The following is a 26,158-nucleotide window of genomic DNA, read 5'->3' on the forward strand; positions in this document are numbered from 1 at the left end:
ACAAATAAATGCTAATAAATCCGGTTTGCTGTCGTTGTGACAGCCTCTTGTTTAAAATGTTCTGAAAATCAATCAAAGTCTTGCACACAAATATCATTTCTAACACATCCAGCTCATATATTGACTTTAGTTTTAGCCTGAGATTATTTAACTTCAAACAATATTATACCTTTATATAAATAGTGACTTATAAAAGCTGATATATTTGATTAGTATACATTTGATAATTTCAGGCATTCCAAGATGAGGAAGCCCGTAGACTAGTTTCACTGGGACATCATGGACAAGGTAGCTAGGTTACACATTAAATTTATACATTTAGAAAGAAATTAGGATTATCCTTTGTTACATAATTAAGAATAAATGTAATTTTAGCCATGTGTATTTATATCACAGGGTTAGCTAGCCTTGAAACGACCCCTGACTCATGCGCAGCCAGGATGTCTTGCAGAGTTAGTGACCAAATGGCATTGTGACCAGCTTTGTAAGCATGAAAGCACTTTTTTTCTTAAGTTACTAATTTAATGGCTATAGTAAAGGAGAAAAAAAGGGAAAAACTAAGAGACATAATTGACAGTTTGAAGCCGAAAGCAACAAAACACAAGGAAAAGGAAAGTGCAACGCACAACAACAGTTGCAGACTCTTTTTAAAAGAAAATTAAATGAGGATAATATTAATAATGAAATTCATGCCCTATAAAAACAAAAACAAATGTTTTCTGTCTCTTGCTATGCCTGATAGGAAATGACTAGAAATCCATGATGTCATTTTATCTTTCCAAAACCGCAAACAAGCCAGTGTGAAACAAGTACAATCTTTGTCTTGCAAACTACATTGGGCTTGTCAGATGGAAAAGTGGATTAGGACTTTTGTTAGGCGTTCATTTTATGAATTTGTCTAAAACTTTGTTTTTAAATCTTTTTTATGCCACGTCTGCCTAAAAAGATTATTTCTTAGAAGCCCTTTTATTGTAATTGTTTTAAAGGACTGATTGTGAAATTAACTATTTATTTGATAATTTTTTTTTAAATTAATTCTCTTCAAATATATTTAGTTAGATAGAAAAAATTCATTTTGTTATTAATTGTTTTTTCAATCGCAACATATCCACTGTACGTGATTGTATTGTTTTATATTATAGCAACTGGTCCATACAAGAAAAAAAAAATTACAGTTACTGTTGTTAAAGGTGACATGGGAAAAATGACAGTATGTATAGTTAACTATCTTAGATAAAGAACTTAAAATATATTACCTCTGGAAAAATTTAAGATGTGTAACGACAAGAAGAATTTAAAATTTATAACCTCTAAAAGAAATTTGAAATATATTACCTTTAAAGGGTATTAAAAAATATATAACTAATAAATGAAAATAATGAGGTCCAAAAATTGTTAGAATTATAATTAACACTTCTGGGTCCAATATAGAATCTTGAGAACTGTTGGAAGATTGCTTTAAAAAGTTAAAATTATATTACCGTTTGTAAATGTTCCTTTTTAACTAAACATGTGTCTGGCATATAAAATATCAAGCCTGTTATCTACGCTGTGTTTTATTGGATACTCTGCATTGTACTAGGCATTCATAATTATTCAATTTAGGTGGTATAGGAGTCTACAATAAAAATGACATTTTGTATGGATTACACTGGAAAAAACACCAATTTGGAATAAGAAACTAAGCTAAATGATAGAATTGTAAAATAAATTACAAAAAGATAGCTTTCAGACAATGCTTTGAGAATATTAAAAGAAAAGATAGTGTTATTGTACATTTTACTGGCTTAAATACAAAATAGGAAAATTCCATGTAGAACCCTTCAGAAAATGAACGGTTTTAGAGTTACCTTCCCTTTTAAAAAATGCCAATTAAAAAATCATTTAAAAACAATCAAAAAATAATCATCACTTGTAAAAATTTTAATATTTATAAGTTGTATTCTTATAAATTGGTTCTTTTAAATAAAAACTCAAATTAAATATCTGCATTCCTCCTAGCATGTATCAAATTTTTCTAACTTGATAGAAAATCTGGACCTTAGGTTCTCTTTTTTAGCTCACCTGGCCCAAAGGGCTAAGTGAGCTTTTCCCATCACTTTGCGTCCGACGTCCGTTGTCGTCGTTGTCCTGCGTCCATAGTCGTTAACTTTTACAAAAATCTTCTCCTCTGAAACTACTGGGCCAAATTAAACCAAATTTGGCCACAATCATCATTGGAGTATCTAGTTTAAAAAATGTGTCCTGTGACACGCAGTCCAACCAAGATGGCCACCTTGGCTAAAAAAAACATAGGGGTAAAATGCAGTTTTTGGCTTATAACTCAAAAACCAAAGCATTTAGAGCAAATCTGACATAGATAAGATTGTTTATAAGGTCAAAATCTATCTGCCCTGAAATTTTCGGATGACTCGGACAACCCCGTTTTTTGGTTGCTGCCTCTGAATTGGTAATTTTAAGGAAATTTGCTGTTTTTGGTTATTATCTTGAATATTATTATAGATAGAGATAAACTGTAAACAACAATAATGTTCAGCAAAGTAAGATCTACAAATAAGTCACCAGGACCGAAATGGTCAGTTGATCCCTTTAGGAGTTGTTGACCTTTATAGTCAATTTTTAACCATTTTTTGTAAATCTTAGTAGTCTTTTACAAAAATCTTCTCCTCTGAAACTACCATGCCACATTAATCCAAACTTGGCAACAATCATCTTTGGGGTATCTAGTTTAAAAAATGTGTCCAGTGACCTGGCCATCAAATCAAGATGGGCGCCCCGGCTAAAAATAGAACATAGGGGTAAAATGCATTTTTTGGCTTATAACTCAAAAGCAAAGCATTTAGAGCAAATCTGTCAAGGTTAAAATTATTAATCAGGTCAAGATCTATCAGCCCTGAAATTTTCAGATGAATCAGACAACCCTTTGTTGGGTTGCTTCCCCTGAATTGGTAATTTTAAGGAAATTTTGCTGTTTTTGGTTATTATCTTGAATATTATTATAGATAGAGATAAACTGTAAACAGCAATCATGTTCAGCAAAGTAAGATTTACAAATACGTCAACTTGATCGAAATGGTGAGTTGACCCCTTTAGGAGTTATTGCCCTTTATAATCAATTTTTAACCATTTTTCATAAATCTTAGTAACTTTTATAAAAATCTTCTCCTCTGAAACTACTGGGCCAAATTAATCCAAACTTGGCCACAATCACCTTTGGGGTATCTAGTATAAAAAAAATGTCCGATGACCCGGCCATCCAACCAAGATGGCCGCCAAGACTAAAAGTAGAACATAGGAGTAAAATGCAGTCTTTGGCTCATTACTTAAAAACCAAAGCATTTAGAGCAAATCTGACATGGGATAAAATTGTTTATCAGGTCAAGATCTATCTACCCTGAAATTTTCAGATGACTCAAACAACCTGTTGTTGGGTTGCTGCCCCTGAATTAGTAATTTCAAGGAAATTTTGCGGTTTTTGGTTATCATCTTGAATATTATTATAGATAGAAATAAACTGTAAACAGCAATAATGTTTAGCAAAGTAAGATTAACAAATAAGTCACATGATCGAAATGGTCAATTGACCCCCTAAGGAGTTATTGTCCTTTATAGTCAATTTTTAACAATTTTCATAAAATTTGTAAATTTTTACTTACATTTTCCACTAAAACTACTGGGCCAAGTTCATTATACATAGAAATAATTGTAAGCAGCAAGAATGTTTAGTTAAGTAAGATGTACAAACACATCACCATCACCAAAACACATGAATCCATCTGCTTCTTTTGTTTAATATTCATATAGACCAAGGTGAGCGACACAGGCTCTTTAGAGCCTCTAGTTTTACAATCCAAGTGGCAAAAGACACCCTTATTACCTTAATAGCACTTTTTGCGATCTCCAGCTTATATTTTTTTGTTCATTTTCTACTCTGATTGATGTTGAGTTTTCTGTTTTAGACTGATGTGTTAGTTGCTGCAGTACCAAACGATTTAAATCTAGAAACATCAGGTGGAGCAGGCACATCATTGATGAAACATGTCCCTAATCTTCAAGCAGAAATCAATAACAAATATTCAAATGGTATAAGAATGGGAGGATTTGCTGAAATTCCAATAACTAGTGGTGGAACTTGTAAAGCTGTATATTTAACTTCTATAGCACCATGGAATGTAGAAAAGTCCAAGAAAGATGAAGATATGGTAAATCTAACTTCTGTATTTTGTCCAATTGACTCAGACTCTACAAAAAGAAATTTGAATCACATATTCATCATCTTCTCTGAAATTATCTAGCGTGTTCTAAATAAACTTTGTTGAGGGTAGTAAGGGAAGTCTTCTGCAAATGATCATCCTTTGATTTTGATTGGATAAAAATATGTTACCTATGAAAGAAGCTATAATTGATTTATGATTCGACAAATTTTGAAAATCTACTTAGAATCTATAAGGTGAAATGTTTTGAATTTTAAAAAGGCATTAGCTACAATTTAAACAAAAATTTAAGTATTATTTGTTTTTGGGAAAACATTATTTAAAGCAGAATTTTGAAATTTGAATTTGCAGTTAGTATGCAGTTTGCATGGAAATATTTTGTAAATATTTTGTAAGCTCAAAAATATTGCTGATAAGTTATTGTCTTAGAAGACCTAGTTTAGGTCCATATGCATGCAACCTTTAATTTGAACCTATGTTGGAGATAGGTTGCAGAAGGAAAGATCTGTTGTTTGAAATGGTAAAGTATGCCAACATTTCCATGCAATAACTTATGAACCTTTCAAACAATGCTTATAAAATTTGAATTTTTATTTATGTTTTTAATGATGACAAACTGGAGGTCAAAAGGTATAATGTTGATTTTCCCTTTTACAATTGTGGAGTTATGATTCTTGATAGATTTAAAAGGTTCATTTAATGTCTTTTTGTGCTCCAGTTAATGAAACATTCAACTAGTGTGTTTTAAATATGTACACCAATGCTTTTCAAATATAAATTTGTTGTAACTGATGACAACATGGAGGTCACATTTAATATTGATGATTTCCCTTTTACCGTTCAGGAATTATGGTTCTTGATAGATTTTGAAATGACACTTTATATTGTTTCCTTGTAATAAGTTCTGAACCATTCCACAAATAATTTTAAAAGTTTGTTTTGAGTAACTTATGACAGAATGCAGGTCAATTTAGTTCAAAATTGAGAATTTTGCCCTGAGGAGTTATGGTCCCCACCCTCAGGAGTTATGGTCCTTGATAGATTGGAAAATAGGCACAGAAGGGTCAGGTTAAACAAGCATAAAAACACCTTTTAAATACAGTCAATTTGACAGGTTATTTTTTTGTTACCTAATGGAATGGTCAGTTATGCTCCTTTTAATATGTGACGTCATTTTTTTGTTTTTGAAGGTCATTCTGATGGTTAACTAGACTGTGTCTAGTATATGAAAGAGTGAAATACACAAATAACTGATATTTTATTATGGTTTAATGCAATTTTCACTTTGATAATTATGCCCTTCATCAGTTTGTGGAGGGAAATTATGTTTTCTGGTCTGTCTATACTGTATCAGGTTAAGATGAGGGTTAAAATTTGAATTAAGGGTAACTTGTGGTCACATTTAACTGAAATTGAGTAAACATGTAAGTTATGAGTCGAATTTTTTGGTAAGTATACCAAATAAGGGTTATTAATCTGATTTCACAGTTAACAGAACATAGAAAAGTGATAGTTAAAAGTTTTGGTTTAAGGTAGGTTAGATTTATTGTTTCAGTAATTCTTAAATTCAGTATCAAGCTTCTTGTGAGCATGCTTTACAGCTCACAGTATAATTTGCCTTCAGTGGCAATCACTATCAACAGCTGCATGTTGCTGCCTTAGTAAGCTTTCATACCAGCAAATGCATTTTGACCTGCTCTAAAATATCTAATTTGAATTCCTTGTTTGCCTATACATGTACCTTTGTGCACCTGCATTGTGTCACTGTATTCATCAGACAGTCCATGATAATTGTTTGTGGCAAAATATAGTGCATGGAATATCAAATTATGGTAATTCAGAAAATTTGTAATTTAAGGTCTTAGGAATGATTTGAAATTAAAGATTAGAGAAAATGAATTTACAATGATCGAATGAAGAAATTGTTTGAAAAAAAATCTTCTTAAAAATCACACCACAAAATTGAGAAGTTATAAATAGGAAATTGACACTGCTAAGATTATGACAATAAAAACAACCTTTGATAAGAAAAGTGAAGGATATCTCTGAATATACTTTTCTTCATAACCTACTTATACATGTATATAAAAATAAGAAGATGTGGTATGATTACCAATGAGACAAATCTCCCCTGGAGACCAAATGGTGAGGAAGGTTATCAACTTAAACTAGATTTCAGCAAGCCTTATATCGCAATGTATGATCTTTTGGATCTTTTATTGAAACACTTGCTATGAAATAATGAAAGTTATCACTTGTTAATTCTTTGTCTCTTTACCCAGAATACTATTTACTTAGTCAAATGGATTCTAAGTATTGGTGTGCATTGTATCACAATAATTTGTAATTAACATAATAGTAGTGGCTTTTAAGGTTAGATGGTGATCATGTTTATCTCTTTATTTGTATGTTTCTTTGATAGCAGTTTCTGCATTTAATATTCCAAATATGTACTGAATTTTTGCAAGTAAATATGTATCACTTGCATGACCTACTTTAGTTTACTGTAGATTCGTTATTTATGGCATGATACTAATTTTGCATGTTGAAGGTGAATCACATATTTAAATGTTTATGAAAGAATAAATTTTGAATAGTCTTGAAGGCAGATTTTAGCAAAACCATGAAATCAAATATCCACAAAATTACATTTTTCCTTTAAATCCATGAAAATCAATATCCACATTAAAAAGAGATGATTTTACAGTATGTAGTATAAACATCTAAAATAAAAACTATTTGTATAAAGTTTTATATTTTATAGAGAAGAAGACATTGATGCTTCATTCCTGTTATGCAGAAGACTAATTTTTTTAACTTTCCTTCTGTCGTATGACAATTGTCCTCAACCTTATTCATGGTTGATAAATATTGAAAAAAAATCTAGTTTCTTGGTTATTAATGATGAATAAAAGGTTGATTATGTTTTGGTATATGGGATCCTTGTAAGGTTTCCTTTGATCTTTATCTCATTTCATGGATCAGATATCAACGTTAAGTTTTTGTAATCAATTTGGTATCTCAAATACCATAAGCAATAGGTCAACTATATTTGGCGTATGGAATTATTGTAAGGTGTACATGTCTGACTGACAGGTTTCATCTGACCTTGACCTCATGGTATTTTGGTCAATTTTCAGTTCCTGTGTTTCAATGAATTTTTCAGATCTATACTATAATTATGTCTGCTTCCTTTAACATTTATGTACCTAGAAATTAACTATAGTACTAAACAAAAATACCCATGCTTTACAGTATCCATATTTAATTTTTGCATAATCAACATGTATTTAAAATCGTATGATTTTGACATAAGAAATACAGATATTTTTTTCATTTAATTATATTTTGACTTTTCAGTACATGTATATGATGAAATTGTAATGAATGTAAAACAGTGTTATTTATTTTGTTACAGCAAATTTGGAAGTTTGTATACACATGCTTAGAGACAATGAGCAAATCCAGATTACATTCTATTGCCATCCCAGCTATGGGTACTGGTATAATTGGATATCCTCCTTGGAGAGTTGCTGCCATGATGTACAATATTGTTGACAAATTTTCTGACAACAACAAAAGCAGTAAAATCAAGGAAGTGAAGCTAGTGGTTTATCCTTCTGACACTACAACAGTGAAGGTAACATTATGCCAAGATTTATTTTTATGCCCCAGCTGCGATAGTAGGGGCATTATGTTTTCTGGTCTGTGCTTCCGTTCATTTGTCCGTCCGTCTATTTGTCTGCCTGTTTATCCATGGGTCCGTTAAGCCCGCTTTAGGTTAAAGTTTTTGGTTAAGGTAATTTTTGATGAAGTTGGTTACCAATCAACTTGAAACTTAGTACACATTTGCCCTATCATATTATCTTTCTAATTTAAATGCCAAATAAGAGTTTTGACCCCAATTTCACAGTTCACTGAACATAGAAAATGATAGTGCAAGTGGGGCATCCGTGTACTTTGGCACATTCTTCCCGTTTATCAAGTGAAATAACTGTTAGAAATACACACATGTTGAAATAGTTGAATTAAACAAACTATATAAAGTTATGTATTCTTTGTGTATTTCAGCAAATGATTTAAAAAAAGGGAAATATGATTTTCTAGTGTAAGAAAAAACAAGACTTTATATTTTCTAATTTAGACAAGAATGAGAATGTGGATCTTCATTTTGTTTCTTGTAATGGACTCCTTCAGGAATGTTATTTTAGAATTCCAAGTAAATTCATAGGGAGATTGTTTTGGTGTATGCTTTTGAAATTGCAAGTAAAAATTCTGGATTTTTTGTATTGCCTGCAATGAAAGTTGCAGAATTTAGTCACAGAAAGTTAGACATAGGGATTGCTTTATCAGTGATAGAGTCAGCAATTGTCAAGTTTTCTGCTAAAGTTTGAATAACTATTAGTACATGCCATCTTTATGACAATCATTTTGATGTCCTGCCCACTAACTGGTCCAGCGACTTTTATTTAATTAGCAATGTTGCCATCCTTTAGATTGTCTTGTTCCAAATTTTATTCAGACAGGCAAAAGAGAGGGACAAAAGATACCCGAGGAACAGTCAAACTCATAGATTGAAAATAAACTGACAATGCCATGGCTAAAAATAAAAAGACACACAGACAAGTTTTAGTACAGAAGACAAAACATAGAAAATTTAAGACTAAGCAATAAACATGAACCCCACCAAAAACTGGGGGGATACCATGTGCTCCAGAAGGGTAAGCAGATCCTGCTCCACATGCAATCTTATGTCTGTGTCAACAGTTTACCAATAACTATACAAATTTTTTATTTTTTTCTAATAAATTATGATTTTTTTTGTTTTTTACTATGTTTGTATTTACAGTTATCTTTGAATTGTAATTGTTTCTAATCTTTTGAATAAAGGCATTTGAAGCAGAAGAAGTGAAAAGAATTCCAAGACCTAGCTCAGGACCAAAGAGAACAGTTAATATTTATAGAACAGACACTAAAGGTGAGAAAACTAAAAAAACTAAAAAAAATAATCTCAAAAAACATTTGGAAATACTTGCACAATTGTAAAGATTAAAAATTGCAAGTTCAGTGAGATACAAAATAAATATTTCGAAGACTTATATCAGTGTAACATGAAGCATTGGAATACAAACAAAGTTGAAACTGTAGTAGAAGATACATGGTATTTTGTCTTAATCATTCAGATAACAAATCATTGACTTTGATGAAATTTTTCTTAGTAATTATCTGAATGACACAAAGTGATCTGCAATCATATGGATTGGTTCTCTTGATTTTATAGTAGATTTTTACCAAAGGCAGATATACTGGTCTGTTTATTGTCCTTCCTTGATGACATTATTTTTATATGCCCATGTAAATATGCTGTGCTTTGAAAAATTGAGATAAAGATTAATTTTTAAAATATGATTCTAAATTTTGTTTCCTGGTTCCAAAGTCTGATTTTTACCTGTATCATCAACAGCAAAAGTATTGGTGTCAAACTTAAAGAAATTGACAACCCAAGAATTTAAATTACTTTGTTTGCATCAGTCTGTGCCTCACAAAAATGTGCAGGCTGAGCCTTTCCAGACAGGTAAAAGTATACATTTTTGTCGAGCCAGAAAGCTCGACATAGAAATAGTGATCTGGCAACAACGGCGTCATCTAACTTCTTAAAAGCTTTATATTTTAGAAGGTAGAAGACCTGGATGCTTCATACTTTGTATATAGATGCCTCATGTTAAGAAGTTCCGTCAGTCACATGTCAAATGTCCTTGACCTCATTTTCATGGTTCAGTGACCACTTGAAAAAAAAGTTCAGATTTTTTGTAATGTTGAATTCTCTCTTATTATAAGTAATAGGATAATTATATTTGGTATGTGCAAGGCAAGGTCCTCATGCCCATCAGACAGTTTTCACTTGACCTCAACCTCATTTCATGGATCAGTGAACAAGGTTAAGTTTTGGTGGTCAAGTCCATATCTCAGATACTATAAGCAATAGGGCTTATATATTCAGTGTATGGAAGGACTGTAAGGTGTATATGTCCAACTGGCAGGTGTCATCTGACCTTGACCTCATTTTCATGGTTCAGTGGTTATAGTTAAGTTTTTGTGTTTTGGTGTGTTATTCTCATACTTTATGCAATAGATCTACTATATTTGTTGTATGGAATGATTGTAAGGTGTACATGTCTAGCGGGCAGATGTCATCTGACCTTGACCTCATTTTCATGGTTGAGTGGTCAAAGTTAAGTTTTTGAGTGTTGGTCTTTTTATCTAATACTATATGCCATAGGTCAACTATATTTAGGGTACGGAAATTTTTTATGATCTATATGTCAGTCGCACAGGTTTCATTTGACCTCGACCTCATTTTTACGGTTCATTGCTCAGTGTTAAGTTTTTGTGTTTTGGTCTATTTTTCTTAATCTAAAAGTAATAGGTCAACTTTATTTGTTGTATGGAAGCATTGCTAGCTGTACATGTCTGCCTGGCATGGTTCATCTGACCTTGACCTCATTTTCATGGTTCATTGGTCTTTGTTTAGTTATCTTGGTTAATGTTTAGTTTATGTGACAGTTTTTAATAAAGCTTTATACTTAGCTAGGACTTTTAACATAATATCAATGATTAGTAAAGAAGGTGAGACATTTCAGCGTGTGCACTCTTGTTTTCTTTCACTATAAAAAAAGGATGTGGTATGATTTTTGTGTGCACCTTAACCCCCCTCCCCTTTACCTGGGACACTGATGTATCAGCAGAAGATATAAACAACCCATAAAAATCAGATAAAAAAAAGAAGGACTGAAGTTAATTTATAAAACAATATAAAGCACAAAATCAACTAACAAAAAATAATAAAGACATACAGAACAGATTTGAGAGTACTCACAGTTAGTGCTGATATTTCAAAGCTAATAACAGCTTCTGAAATCAGGTATCTAAGCCAAGGAGACTTTTTGATAAAAATTCACAAATTTTGTATAATATTTTTTTTTTCACATACAGCTAGATCCTGCATGTTTGTGTCTATCCTTTACCAGTACTAGAAAACTGACATTTTTACAAAGGCCCAGCTTGCACACTTTATTATATCTTTTTGTCTTGAAATTAGACAAAATTGATACACAGGTACAACCTTTAATATGCTATTCAATAAAGTTGACTTAAAAGCCTCCTTAATACATGTTTAAAAACCTTCCCATGTGGCCTTTAAACTATTCTATCCATTGCTCCTAAGTTGAACATTACTATTATTTCAGAATTTCTGATTGGAGATGATTTGAAATTCAGTGTAGAGCAGGGAAATATTCTTAAAAAGAAATGTGATGCTATTGTTAACAGTACCAATGTTGATTTGGATTTGTCGAAAGGTAAAGTGGTTAGCTGGCTTCTTAATTTATTTCTAGTCAGTAAAGTATATATGTCACATTTAATGGTGTCTTGTAACTCAAAGATTATGATTTGCAGATATATACTATTTAAATAATTTCACATATACAATTGTTCATACTTCATGCATAACAAACATAACAATCAAAATCAACACATAAAGTTTCTTGTCCTTGGTGCAATGGTGTTTGACTGTCAGTTTGGGATATGAAATTATTGAAAAGTGTACATAACAGGCTATTATTTGAACTTGGAATTATTTTTGATTATGGAATTTGCATAATTTCTTGTGTTTAAATTTTTTAATAAATTCCATGTTTATTTGGTATTATAATCTTTTGAGTGGTTAATAACACTTTCCATACAATGTATTTCGGTTAGATAGTGTTGTGCGCAGCACAGTACATTCTATTGAAAATATACTATCTTCTTTGTAATAGAAATTGTTGTGCGCAGCACAGAACATTTCAGTATAGAATAAACATGGAATTTATTAAAAATTTCCAATAACAAGAAATCAAGCAAATTCAATAATTAAAAATAATTCCAAGTTTAAATAATAGCCTGTTACATGCTCATCTGATCTTTACCTCATTTCAAGGAGTCAAAAGTTAAGTTTTTGAGGCTAGGTTCATATGTCAGATACTATATACAGCAAAAAATCAGCTATATTTGCATAGGAAAGAATGTAAAGTGTTCACATAATCCTTGATAGGTTTCATATAACATTGACCTTGACATCATTAGTTAAAACTAAAAAATATACATGTACTAATTGTTATGACCTATTGAGTCAGTAATAGTGATCATCAATTCTGAATTATTAACAGGTGCAGTAGCCCAAGCTTTGAAAGCTCAGTGTGACAAGAAGAAACTGGACGAAGAATGCACAAAGAAAAGTAAGTTGGAAAATTAAAGACCTTTCTAACTAAGGATGATCGCTACTCTCATTCAAAATTACAAGCTTTTTAAAAGACTGCTATAAATTGATTGTATGTAACTAAAGGACCTACAAAAGCAGCAAAAAATAAAGGGTATGTGTGCTTGTTTTCCAGATATACTAGCCATTGAAAATTTGGTGAGAACTGTTGTTTCTCAAGATTTTTTTTTATATATTTATGGCACATTTATTTATTTTTAAAAAATGTTAATAAATTACAAGGATTGTACAAGATTTTCAAAAATGCTTTTAAACAATATGTAATTTGAAAATTATGAAAAGAAAATTAAGGGTTAGCAGGCAAAATTTGTATTTGCACCACACAACAGCTAGAGGAGTCCAAATATCTGACAAACAAGTCAAAATCAGTAGTAGCAAACATCCTTAAACATTAATGATGTATTAGAGATGCAGTGAGAAATTAGAAATCAATGAAGTTTTTTTTAAATGAATTTTTTAATTTACATATCATATTGAATACTGTAAGAGATAGAAAGAAAATGAAAACAGCAAAATGATAAGCAAACAACATCTACACAATATGTAGAGTCTAAAATCTTCAATGCAAAGTTTTGGAGATATTGCCGTTAGATGTGAGCTGTTGTCCTTAATTATATATAAAATTTAATTTTTTGTTCACTCATGTATTTTTTATAGGAGAACATATGAAGAAACACAAAATAACATCAACAAGTGGCTGTGGGCTTCCAGTACAGTTTATTTTTCATATAACATATCAGTCTACGTCTGCACAATGGAAGAAAATGATTGGAAAAGCAATGAAGAAAGCTGAAGATAAGAAATTAAAGACTTTGTCACTTCCTGCTCTTGGAACAGGTAATGCTTAAAAAAATGTAGATATGACTATCCATCAACTTTTTGGTCAACCTGGCTTAAAGTGCTAGGATTAATATTGCCATCACTCTGCATCAGTTGTCTTGCCTCATTCCTTGAATCTTACAAAAATTTTATCTTCTGAAACCACTAGGTCAATAAGAATCAAACATAATGCCACAACCATTCTTGTGGTTCATGTATTTAGATTAAGAAAAATATTTTCGATGAACCTGCCAGTCTACCACTATCACTGTGCTTAAACGGCCATGGGTAACTTAAGTTACCCACAGCCCAAGATGGAGCCGCCTGGCTTCGGTTAGGAAGTTTGCTCGTATATAATTACAATACCATGAATACAAAAGAAATGTTCAGCAATTAAAAAGTTATATAAATCTTTTAGGGAAACTCTGCAATGAAAAACGTGGTTTGTTACAACAAAATAAACGATTACAGCACGATTTTCCAAAACACTTATGATGTCCGTAACTTCAAAACAGCCTGTCCGTAACTTTTTTCCTTACACAATAAGGATGTCCGTAACTTTAGCATGATGTCAGTAACTTTCAAAGAATCTATATTCATAGATGTTATTATAAAAAAAAGAAATGATAAATAACACAAATACCGAACTCCTACGAATATTAAAACAGGAAGTCCTCTATGAAATGGCAAAGCCAAAAGCTCACCAAACGAATGGAAAACAACGGTCATATTCCTGCCTTGGTACAGGCAATTAAAAAAAGTTAATTACAAAAATGCTGAACTCTGAAGAAAATTCTAAAAGGAAATTCTAAAGATTTATTGTAAAATAACTGGTTTCTGCCACCTTATGTAAAAAATTGTACGGCAAAATTGATTTATCTTACATTCTACTGGCTTTATAGATTGTACTGCTTAAGTTTTAAATGATAAATCATGACATGCAGGTTATAGATCTCACCATTTCCAACTTTAGAAATTACATTAATGGTGAACATATGAAAATCACCTATAGTAAGGAGAACAAGTTCGGAGGTCAATCATTATCAGAAATACATAGATGAATCAGTCCAAACATCTAAAGAAGATATGTATGATTTGATACCCGATCTTATTGAATCCCTGAGGTCAATGAAACTTTTAGAAGATTTTAAATTTACTTTTATTTCTATAATAAACTGACATCTGTTCAACAATATAGCCTTCCATCTGTTCCTAGATTTCGTCATTTTCCCCTCACAATCAACAACACATCACACTAGATATAATGAAGAGACCATACTTTTTTGGCTAACAATTCAGAAATTATTTAAAGGAAAGGATATCAATTTTCCGCGGCTACACCGACTAAGGACTCATCAATGAACAATCTATAAAGCTAGAAGAATGTTAGATAAATTTCGCCGTACCGTAAGATCCCGTTTTATCCCGGGAATAATTTTTAAAAATTTAACGGAAAATCCGTGACACTCTGGTTTGCTTTTTTCTCTTGTTTAGTTTGAAGCATATCGTTATTGTATAAATCTATGTAATAATTAAGGGGTTTGATAGTGTTTATTGTCCTTTAAGTGTTGAAATTATTAATCTTAAAATTTGGAAAAAAAGTTACCCACATCCGAAAATAAAGTTACGGACAGTCTGATTATTTTTGACTTATAAGTTACGGACATCTTATGAATTTTTTTAAAGTTGGCCTTGCGCTAAAGTGAAGTCAAAATTAACAAATTTGTAGTGATGGTAAGTGATTTCTTTATTCAAAAGTCCTATCAATATTTACATAGATCAAGAAAAACGTTGCAAAAAGTAGATTTCGTATCAACTATAATCTCAACGAGTTTAGAGTCCGCCATCTTGGGCTGTGGGTAACTTAAGTTACCCACGGCCGTTTAAGCATAGTGACTATAGAATAGAACTTAGGGTTTTTGAGTTTTTGACTGAATCTACAGTATTAACCAGGAGGATGAGTGTTAACATATTGTCCACATCAATGTCTGTGGTGCCTAGCTCTCAATTTCGGCAGTATTTTAGGAGAGTGTCATCAGACTAGTCATACATTGGACTTACATTATAGATATTGAAATGTAGAAGTGTAATGTATTTCTAGAAAACACTGTTTAACAAGTCAAACATTGTTGATACTACAAGAAAATCTATTTATGATTAATGGGCTAGTTAAAGTCCACATTTAGATTAATGTTCTACAAAAACAGCACTCACTAGCAGAAATACTGAATGGTGGTATCATGTTAAAATGTTGAAAAAATACCTTCAGAAGAAGTCAATTTAACTACCATATGACATATTTTGCATATTAAAGAAAAAAATTCAGTGGTGTGTAAAAAGAATATTTGCAAAAATTAGATTGAAGAGGTACATTTGTTATTTTGATATTTGATTACTGTTTTTATTCATCTAGATTATTTGACTATATGTTTATATTTCTTCAGGTGGCAATGCTACAAATCCTAAATTGATGGGTCAGACTATAGTAGAGGGTCTCAAGGAGTATTTAGAAGAGAATGATTTAAGAACATTAAAACATGTATATCTTGTAATATTTCAACCTGATATGGTAACATCAATGTTACAAGGTATAGGCCAAGCATCACAAACAGTTCCAGGTATGTTTTAGGTTATTCTTATGTATTTAAGTTTAAAAGACTAAAAAAATTGTATCAGGGAAAGTATTATATTCTGTTGTTTCATATTGTATTTTTCATGTAGTCTCATAAAATAAATGTAATTTCTGTGGTTAAAAAGGATGTTTTTTAATTTATTTTGTAGCTGTTTTCTGTAAAAACTCTGTTTTTATGTCTCCTATGTTGATGGGCATAACACCCACTGGTCACCAATGACAGATTAACCTTAATATCTTGAGTCAAATTTTTTGTTGGGGGTTAAAAATTATCATGTTTACCGTATGTGTTTTTTTTTTTTTTTTTTTTTTAAATGTTTTCTTTTCCATAGGGTTAAAAAAAAATTTACTGCAATGAAGTCTTTTATCATCTATGCATTTGAAAATAACATCTTTATTCTGACAAATTAGGAGCATAACAGATAGATGTCATCAAATAAAACCGTCAGATATGTTATAGTTTATTTTTAGTCCCATATACCTGAAAAGTGTATGTTTTGTACACTTTGGAAAAAGGTTGGCAATTATAGAAGAATGACACCTTAATCAGATTTGTCTTTTTCCAACTGATGTAAGTTTTAGTCCAATGCAACAGAGAGGTCATGATTAATCTAAAGCACATAAAATATAGTTAATTCTAACAATTTTATCTATGAGCTATATACAAATATTGTTAAGAAATGAAATAGAGTATTATCAGGGACACAAGTAAAAGACTAATAAAAGTTAATGATAGAAATAAGTATTATTATTATTATTATAATTTTTTTTTTTTTTTTATATTATTTATTTAAGCCGCTGGTCCAGTTGGTAAATTTGTTGTGATGCAAGATGACCCAGTAGGTAATGATACTGTAAGATTTTTAATCTATGGAGAAAGGAACACTCACAGTGTCAAACAGAGGTTGATGAAAGCAATAGAATCAGAGTATGAAAAGAAAGAAATGCATGATTCCATGATCAAAGAGTTAACGGCCAATGAGGTAGTTATAGTATTTTAGTTCATAGAGTCGGTGGACTTTATCTAAGATTATTACATTGGTTGCAATGAATTTCATTGATTTCCTAGTTAAATAAAAACCGATAATTTCACATGTGAAATAAATGTGGTTATTTCACTCTCTGACGTCATACAACAATAGGCGTTGTCAAGACGTCGATAACATCGAAACAAAACATGCGTAGGAAAAATATATAGTTCCTTACATTTTCTACATTACTTTCTTAAAAAAAGCAATTTGACAATTTAATAAAAAGTATAACTAATCACCGTATTTGAATATCAAAAATAAGACAACTTGTGACCGAACGCCACTATGGATTAAACTCGTGCTGCGCACTCGTTTAATCCATGCGTCGTTCGGTCACGCGTTGTCTTATTTTTTGCTATTCAAATACGCCGATTAGTTATAATATAAATAATTGGCAAAATCCATTGTGTGATAAGATCTATTCGAATATTTCTGATGTTGTGTATTTCTTGAATGGATAAGATGAGTTGTGACTTGCATGAGCTCCACATTTGGAAACCAATGTTGGAGGTCATAAGGATGTTGTTTGTTTATAGATGGTCCATGATGTTAGTTGTCACAATGTGTTCCATTATTTTGCAGCAGAAACACGTTTAAAAGAGATTGGTCTATAATTTGCAGCTTTGTAACATTCAGTCTTTTTACATACAGGGTTTGTGCTATTTGCTTGTTTCCAGTCTTTTGGTCTTTGGCCAGTTTCTACTAAATTGATGAACATGCATGTTATGATTGGTGCTTTCTGTGTTCTTAGCTCTTTAAACCTTTCTCCTGATTTTATTTATTTGGATCAATGTCTTTGTGTGGATTTAGTTTTAGAAGCAATTTTTGTACACTTGTTGCCATCCCTTATTTAAGTGTAGTTTTTATATCTTTTGCAGGAAGCAGCAATCCATAGTGTGAAGAAAGATTTTCCTATTAAGATATGTATAAATAAAAAAACAAGTCAGCTAGTTTTAGAGGGGCTGAAGTCTCACATAATAGATGCTTTAAATAAAATCCATGGTTGGCTGAGCAAATTTAGACATAGACGCTTCTGTGAAGAGGAAGCAAAAATCATGAATGACCAAGTTCAATGGTTTTTCAAAGTAAGTATAAACAATGTTTGTAAAAAAACAATTTTTAAAAAATAGATTTGTAGGACTCAACACTCTAGGGTAGATTCCTAATCTATGTTAAACGTGATGTTACAAATGTCAATCAAACCAAATCTATGGCAGATTTTTGTTTTCTCCAAATCTCTTTAAATTGCGTTATTTTCTGGGAAAAGAGAAACATATAACATCACAATTGAATAATGCCATATTATACACCATTGCTGCTGCTATCAATGGTGGAACCCTTAGATCTCCTTTACAGAGTTTTGTTGATTCCAAATATATGGCAAATTTTGTGCAAATGGAAAAACATGCTGTACCATGACTTGTCTTAAACAAATGGAAATGTATGGTCCAAATCTATAAACATTTGAGAAATAACCCTTCATCTAGATTATTTTTCTTGACTAAAATTGTCTCACGGAAGGTCATGAAATGAGAGAATTGAAGAGGATGATTGACGTAATATTTTTTTAATTTCTTTGTAGGAAATAGACCAACACGGAAAACAACTTCTTACACCATATCCTGATTTGATAAATATGCATCTTGAGAATGCACATCGTGGTACTTCTAAACGATCTGATGTTGACTTTTATTCAGCTTCTGGTGATAAATATATAATTGAGTTGAATACTATGAAGGAATATCCCGTAAATGATCCAACTGACACAGTAGAAGTTATCAGAAGAGAAAAATTAAAAGGTATTTACTCTAAAAAGAGGTGCTGCCATGCTGTTTATGATGATGTTTGTATATATATTTTCTGTTTAGTATTAAATTTGTATTAAGATCTATTTTGTTACATCTTGTGATCAATTTTATTTGGCAATCACCATGGCAGTCAGCAGGGTTAAAGAACATCAGTTGCTCGACCTGTTAGTCAAATGCGTTTTGTTTAGATATACTCCTCATGATGTATGTAATTGTCAATTATTCAGAGCAATATTTGGGTACATATTTAATTTGATAATTTTCTTGTTATTTGTATTTAGACTGAAAACAGATTTACTTAGCATAGATCAATAGCACAGTGCAACAGTATACTGTACTAAAGCAAAAACTACTTAATTTAATGTAAATTCAAATTATTTAACCTATTTCAAGTTCTTTAACTACATTTATTCTGTGTTAGAAACCTATAATATGTCAAATATATATTACAATTCAAATTTAGATCTATATCAAGCTTGAATATTGAGTCCATTTTAGCCTAAACTGTTCATAGTTGGACCTCTGCAGTCGAATCAATGTGTGATCTGTGAAGCAGTTTATTTAATTTGAACTAATTCTATATTGCATAGTGATTATTTATTTTTCTTGAATCAGGTGGCGACATATTTAGTCTTCCTTCTGAATGGGATGATAATAATAATCAGAATTTGAAGGTTATAACTCTGTTGACCAGCTCACAAGAATTTATGGATGTGGTAAAACTGTTTAAGACATCCGTATTCAATGGGCAATACAAAACTCAGTTTAATTCTTCAACTTTCAAAGTAACAAAAGTAAGTTTTATATATGAGATTTTTTCATAACATGATATAAGCTATCATACTAACCTGAATCCTTTCCTTGCTATGGAGAATTGATTTTGATAGATATATTTTTGCCATGTGCTCTTTCTATTTTGATATCAATTTGCAGTAGTTTTGCTTATATAAGAAGAAGATGTGGTATGATTGCTAATGAGGCAACTCTCCACTATTGACCAAATGACACAGAAACTAACAATTATATGTCACCATACAGCTTTCAACAATGAGAAAAACCAGATATCCTTCATAGTTAGCTATTAAAGACCATGAAATGACAAATGTAAAACAATTGAAACGAGAATACTAACATTGCCTACTTTATGTACAAAATAATGAATGAAAAACAAATATTTAAGACAGCAACAAATGACAACCACAGCATAACAAGTTCCTGACTTGGGACAGGCACTTGCCTAATAGGGTGGGGTTAACTTAGTTAGAAGATGTCAATCCCTACCTCACCTGGGACAGTGGTGCAGCATCTCAACTTCAGACAAATTAAGAATGTGGTGAGTTAAATTACAGTATTTGAAGGCACCAACCCTCCTTCATTTTAAGCAAACCTTGACAAGAGAGCTGATTTTTGCTTTTTCATTATATAACAAAAACACTTTATGGAGTACTGCAGTTGTCAAAAATGCCCACCAAAATACACAGTTCTTGGATTTTAATAAAACATTAATCAAGTACACATCCTTAATTAACTTGTGTCAATTTTTTAAAACTAACAAATTTTGAAGGTTTGTATACATCAGTCTCTTTGCCTCACATAAAAAAGAAAAACCTTTGCTGACAGGATAGTTTTCTCTATTTGACAGAAGTCTTGTATAAATTAAGATTTTTTACTTAAAATAAAGTTATATTCCATTTTAAATGCTGACGATTTAAGAATTCAAAGAGTTGTTATTTAATTTCAGATTGAAAGAATTCAGAATATATCTTTGTACCAGATGTACGCAGCAAAAAGAAAGCTTATAAAAGATCAGAACCAGAATTCAAATGTTGTGGCTGAACAACAACTCTGGCATGGAACTGGGAGTGATGCAGTACCAAGTATAATAATGTATGGTTATAACAGAAGTTATTGTGGTAAAAATGGTAAGTATAAAGATGGAGTGTTAATCTACAGAAGTTATTGTGAGCTTTTATATTTCAGGAATTACCTGCATTGAACTTTCATAATTAAGGGGAGAACTATCTACATTGTCAGGAGACTACATATTGGAGTTACTAATATTTTTCATCTTTGTCTTTTATTTTGAAAACTTATAGATAGAGGAAAGATCTTAAAACAAGTTAGTTTTGCATTTTCGATATTGTCAGTTCACCCATTAGTAAAGTTATTGCCCTACAATGACAATTTTTACCAATTTTCTTTGCTTTTTGACTTATATGATGAACTTTATACTAGAAAAATAGAAACTTTTTAATAACTAAATTAATCAGCAAGGCAAAATCCTCAAACAAATCGTATGTTGCCGATATAGTAAGTTAACTGTCCATTCCTCAAATGAGTAATTGCCCTTTAATGATTTAAAAAAATTATATAAAAATTTATAAAAATAGACTAAACAGACATAAGGATCAGCTAAACAAAATTAAGATCAACAGAAAAAGATTTTTTGGTCACGAATTTTATTCTTGACACTGCATGGTTGCAAAGAGTTCTTCTTGATTATGCACATATACAACACAGGCTCTTTACAGCCACTTGTTTAAGTAACTCAACGATAAGCTCATTTGACCCTCTAAGCAGTTCAACCCATCTCATCACTTGGCATTTATGACTAGAAAAGTTATTTGGAAAGCAGAAAAGGTGAACATATACATATAAATGTATTTTGGAGCTCACAAACATCTTTAACTCAGCCACATTCTGCATGTGTCTGTCCCAAGTCAGAAGCCCGAACTCAATGGTTTTTGTTTGATGCTGTAGATTATATTTGTTTTTCTTTCTTTTCTTTTTTTTTTTACATAATTTAAGCCATTAATTTTCTTGTTTTAATTTTGCCATTTCAGAGCCATTTATAGCTTGCTCATTGAATTTGACATGTTTATATATTATTGTTATTATTATTTGAAGGTACATGGTTTGGATATGGTGTATACTTTGCAAATGATGCATCTTACTCAGCACGAAACTGGGTTTCTCCTGGTGGAATTACAACGAGTGTCAGTCAGATTTTCCTGAGTAAAGTTTTAACTGGTAAATACTGTAAAGGAGATCCAAACATGCGTGTTTTACCACAGAGGGGTGATGGAACAATGTTAAACTTTGATTCTGGTGTTAATGATGTTAACAACCCTCTGGAGTATGTCATATTCAATGACACACAAGCCTATCCTGAATACTGTATATCTTTTGTAAAATAATGTACAAACATATTCTCCAGGTTGTACAATGTTGGAAGAAATAACATAATAGCAATGTATTGTGATATTGTTTTTTTGCAGTCTACGACTAATTTTTGGGTTTTAAAATATATTTATGATTAGTTATGTTTTATATAATGTTATTTTATGCTATATATTGTGATATTGTTTTTTTTGCAGTCTACAACTTATTTTTGGGGTTTTAAAATATATATATGATTAGTTTTGTTTTATTTTATGTTAATGCAGCATGCTTTTAATTGATCTGACGTTTAACAAATATATACTTTGAATATTTAAGAATAATCATACTTTTTTATATGTATAAATTATTTATTCTCATTTATCTGTGATAGAAAGTGATATGTAATGTTTGAATCTCTGATAACAAGTTATCTTTAAACTTACTTCACTTAGTGAAAAACTAGTCCATATAAAAGGCAAATGGTTTTCCTCAAACATAGAGTCTTTTTATGCCCCGCCATAATTGAGAGGGCATTAAGTTTTACCAGTGTCCGTCCGTCCATACACCCAAAATTGGTATCTGTTCTCTAACTTAAGACTGCCTCTACCAACATGACCAAATGTTATGAAACTACACAATGCTTCTTACCACAAACTACAGACCAAATTTGAATTTTGGCTCTAACTGTTCTACAGTAATGCCCCTGTACAATAGAAATAAAAAATCCTTTCTGTTCTCTAATTTTAATTTGCCTCAACCAAATGGTATGAAACTTATACACAATGCTTATAAACACAAAATACAGATCATGTTTCATTTTTTTGGGGCCTCATTTTAAGAGTTCTATAGCTATGACCATTTACAAATGTTAAAATTGTTATTTTTTTTGTTTCTGTTCTCTTTCTTTAGTTTGCCAGATGCTATTAAACTGATACAATATATATACCTATGACATATCAATTCAGATCTCAATGCAAAAAATCATACATATTGCTGTAAAGATTTGTCTATATAAATGTATAGGCATACTTTCAAGAAGGCCCTTCAAACCTACATATTATGCTTGACTGACTAATATTGATTTTAAAATGATAAATAAGATCACTCACCTTTACTAAGAGCTTTATAAATATAGTAAAACATGACCATGTATTCTCTTAACTTAAATGTTATATTTTTATTAATAATTGAGAAATTGATTTTTGTCGCAATTATTATAAAATTTTGTTCAACTGATCTGGTGGAGCATTCAGTTTAATTTGCACAAGGACAATCTATTTGAAATGTGTGTGATAAGGATGATTGCCATTATTTTTAATAATGACAATGTGTAATTTGGATTTCAATTGCTCAATTTTTAAATGTCTGTGATATATAGAAAACTCTGTGATTAAAGTATTAATTTTAAATAGTACATCTTGTGTGTAAATATGTAAATCCAAGTTGAATATGTTTTTAAAACAGAGAAAAAATTAGATTGGAAAGATAATTAGATGGTAAAATATAAAAAAAAAAAACAACATTAAAGAAGAGTGACCATCTCACTAACCCTGTCCCTTTTTAGAAAAATCATAAATACAGAGGAATTAAACAGAAAGGAAAAGAAAAAAGGAAATACATGAAAGTGTGGTATGGAATGAAAGATATTCTATCTAGTTTGATGTTTGATTTTTTTGCACTAATATTAAGTCTTTTGTTACATTTAATATGCATTTAGTAAAATTATGAAGGAAGATCTTTAAAGGAATTCCATTGAGTCGCTGAGAAGGGAAATGAAACCAGGTGAAGTTCCATTTTCAATTATGACCTTTTATTTTTGTTTTCATTGTATACAAATATTTGTTTTATTGACACATGATTATTGTAAAATGATGATTTTCTGTATGAACTGGCATTTATCTATTAAATAAGGATATTATTATATTTTTGATAACTTCTTTAAAGCTAAGGGTCAGCTGGTAGATATTTGTAAGTGATATTATTTATAAATGATATTGTATTTTTGTTTTTGTTTTGCAGGTGAAAATGCTGTTACTAGTTTTCTATGTCTAACATAAACCAATTGTATAATCTTTATATCCATCCAAATTTCTTATAAAAACAGAGAATGCTTTAAATAAATTCTAAAACTTGTATAGAATATTTGAACATATAGTTAAAAAAGCTCCATTGTGATTATCTTGAATTTGCTTGAATCTTTTTACTTGAAATGTTGAAGCTTTTGTTAAGATTGATAAGTAAGCTGCTCCCTAACTGATATTCAAAAAGGAATGTTACTTCAAACTTGTTTCAAAGTATGAACTTGAGCTTCACTGGATTCTTTTTTTTCATGAAGAAAAATTTTCGTGGATTGAGAAAAACTTGCATGTTCGTGGATATTTAATTTTATGGTTTTGACAAAGTCTGCATTATATATTCCTTTAGAAAATATGTAGTCCATTGATCATTTAGATTTGTGGTGAACCTGTACTAAAAAAATCCAGGAAAATTAGTATCCAACAAATATTAATGAATCCACAGTTATATATAAAATATCAGTTAGATTCTTGGGTACAATTCGGAGTTTAGTATGGCGTTCATTATCACTGAACTAGTAAATATATTTGTTTAGGGGCCAGCTAAAGGACGCTTCTTGTTGGGAGAATTTCTCCTTGTATTGAAGACTTGTTGGTGATCGTCTGCTGTTGTCTGTTCTATGGTCTGGTTGTTGCCTCTTTAACACATTCCCCATTTCCATTCTCAATTTTATTTAAGAAAAATAGGACTTTAACCATCAAGTTAAAAAGAATTTTGCTTACTTTAGTATGCCTAATGAATATGTAATGCTTTTGTTACGATTGAGGAAAGTAAATTAACAGTAGGTCACTTCTAGGTTGTGCTCAAGCTATTTTCTTTTGTGCAAATGATTCTTTAAATTCTCCCATGAAGTCACATAACAATGTTCAAATGTGAATTTCCAGAATAGTATTTTTCATGCATAGTCATATCAGTTATGCTGAAATTATCAAGCTTCTTTTTGGCATGTTATTATAAAGTTAACTTCGTGATCAGCAAGTTGCTGACATGCCTTCCAACCCTCTTGTTTTGAATGTTTCCCACAAAAAATTACAACAGTATTTACATGTATTGATTTGTTTGATAAAATATTGTTTTTGTACCTCAGACAAAAATGTGCCAGTGGGGACCTTACTAACTTGTCAGTTTCCTTAATCTATTTTATGACCTATGTTGTATCTAAAACTAAAAGGTTATTGACATTCCGAATCAAAAACACTTTTACAAAAAATCTCTAGAGGAAAAATACTAGTAACGAAATAATGAAAATTTCAGCATTACTTGCTCTCAATTTTTATTTTATATTCTTTGGAAACAGAGCCCCCACAGTATAACTTACTTAAGAATTTAATGCTTCTTTTTGTAAATTCATTGAGGTGTAAAAGTGTTGACTGAAGTACATTTGGTATGAAGCGTGAAAGCACTTCATTCTAAAAATGTGCGCACAGTCAACGCTTTTACAATCCTATGAAGTTACAAAAAGAAGCATTCAATACTTATAATTACAATTTTTAGCGATGATCATAAAAACACAAATTTTAAAAGTTTTTTTTATATAATTCACCTGTGCACTTTATTGTGGACCACGTGTTATCATAAATAAAAAGTTTTATTGAGTGATGCAATTGCTGAAGGAATAACACGTGACAAGCAGTTAACCAATCAGAATGGAGTATTATAATGAAACATACATCTAATGTAATTATAATGATATGATAACAAAGACTCCCTTATTATATCATAAGTATTTTTGTTGACATGCAAAATAGAATAACTAATAAGAAAAACATTACCTCTATCTTATGTTTAGTTTTTTGTTTTCCTGTTGAACTTAGATGTCGGCCTTGCATGTGTCTTTTGTAATTGTTTGTTTTGAAATCACAAATAAAGATAAATTTATTCCTTTAATTTATCCAAGTTATCTATAATCATACAATTTCGGTTTTCTCCTAGGTGTTCAGCATTTGTTGTAGAACTGATTGTTGGTTGATTAATGTCCAGTGTATGTGCAAGACGATTGCAGAATTGATGCTTATCCTTTTAAATAGACAATAACTGTTTAGTGTCTTTAAATATCAGCTGTATTTGTACGAGGCTAGGAAACAAGGTGTATGCGAGCT

At 30.9% G+C, this 26,158-nt stretch overlaps 1 protein-coding gene across 1 annotated transcript in view; it reads left to right on the top strand.

The window, feature by feature from the left end:
- LOC134714633 (protein mono-ADP-ribosyltransferase PARP14-like) overlaps positions 1–25,875 on the top strand; it is a 40,212-nt gene extending 14,337 nt beyond the window's left edge. Inside the window, exons 11-25 of the mRNA XM_063576034.1 lie at positions 234–288; positions 1,143–1,210; positions 3,960–4,202; positions 7,633–7,854; positions 9,105–9,192; positions 11,462–11,572; positions 12,422–12,490; positions 13,189–13,368; positions 15,795–15,968; positions 16,778–16,965; positions 17,892–18,098; positions 18,596–18,812; positions 19,437–19,615; positions 20,563–20,743; positions 21,729–25,875. Coding sequence (XP_063432104.1) covers positions 234–288; positions 1,143–1,210; positions 3,960–4,202; positions 7,633–7,854; positions 9,105–9,192; positions 11,462–11,572; positions 12,422–12,490; positions 13,189–13,368; positions 15,795–15,968; positions 16,778–16,965; positions 17,892–18,098; positions 18,596–18,812; positions 19,437–19,615; positions 20,563–20,743; positions 21,729–22,018 — 2,472 coding nt within the window. The 3' untranslated portion in view covers positions 22,019–25,875. The remainder of the gene's footprint in view (positions 1–233; positions 289–1,142; positions 1,211–3,959; positions 4,203–7,632; positions 7,855–9,104; positions 9,193–11,461; positions 11,573–12,421; positions 12,491–13,188; positions 13,369–15,794; positions 15,969–16,777; positions 16,966–17,891; positions 18,099–18,595; positions 18,813–19,436; positions 19,616–20,562; positions 20,744–21,728) is intronic.
- Positions 25,876–26,158: the final 283 nt, after the last annotated feature.

The sequence above is a fragment of the Mytilus trossulus genome, chromosome 4, assembly GCF_036588685.1.
Source record: "Mytilus trossulus isolate FHL-02 chromosome 4, PNRI_Mtr1.1.1.hap1, whole genome shotgun sequence".
Taxonomy (NCBI): Eukaryota; Metazoa; Mollusca; class Bivalvia; order Mytilida; family Mytilidae; genus Mytilus; species Mytilus trossulus.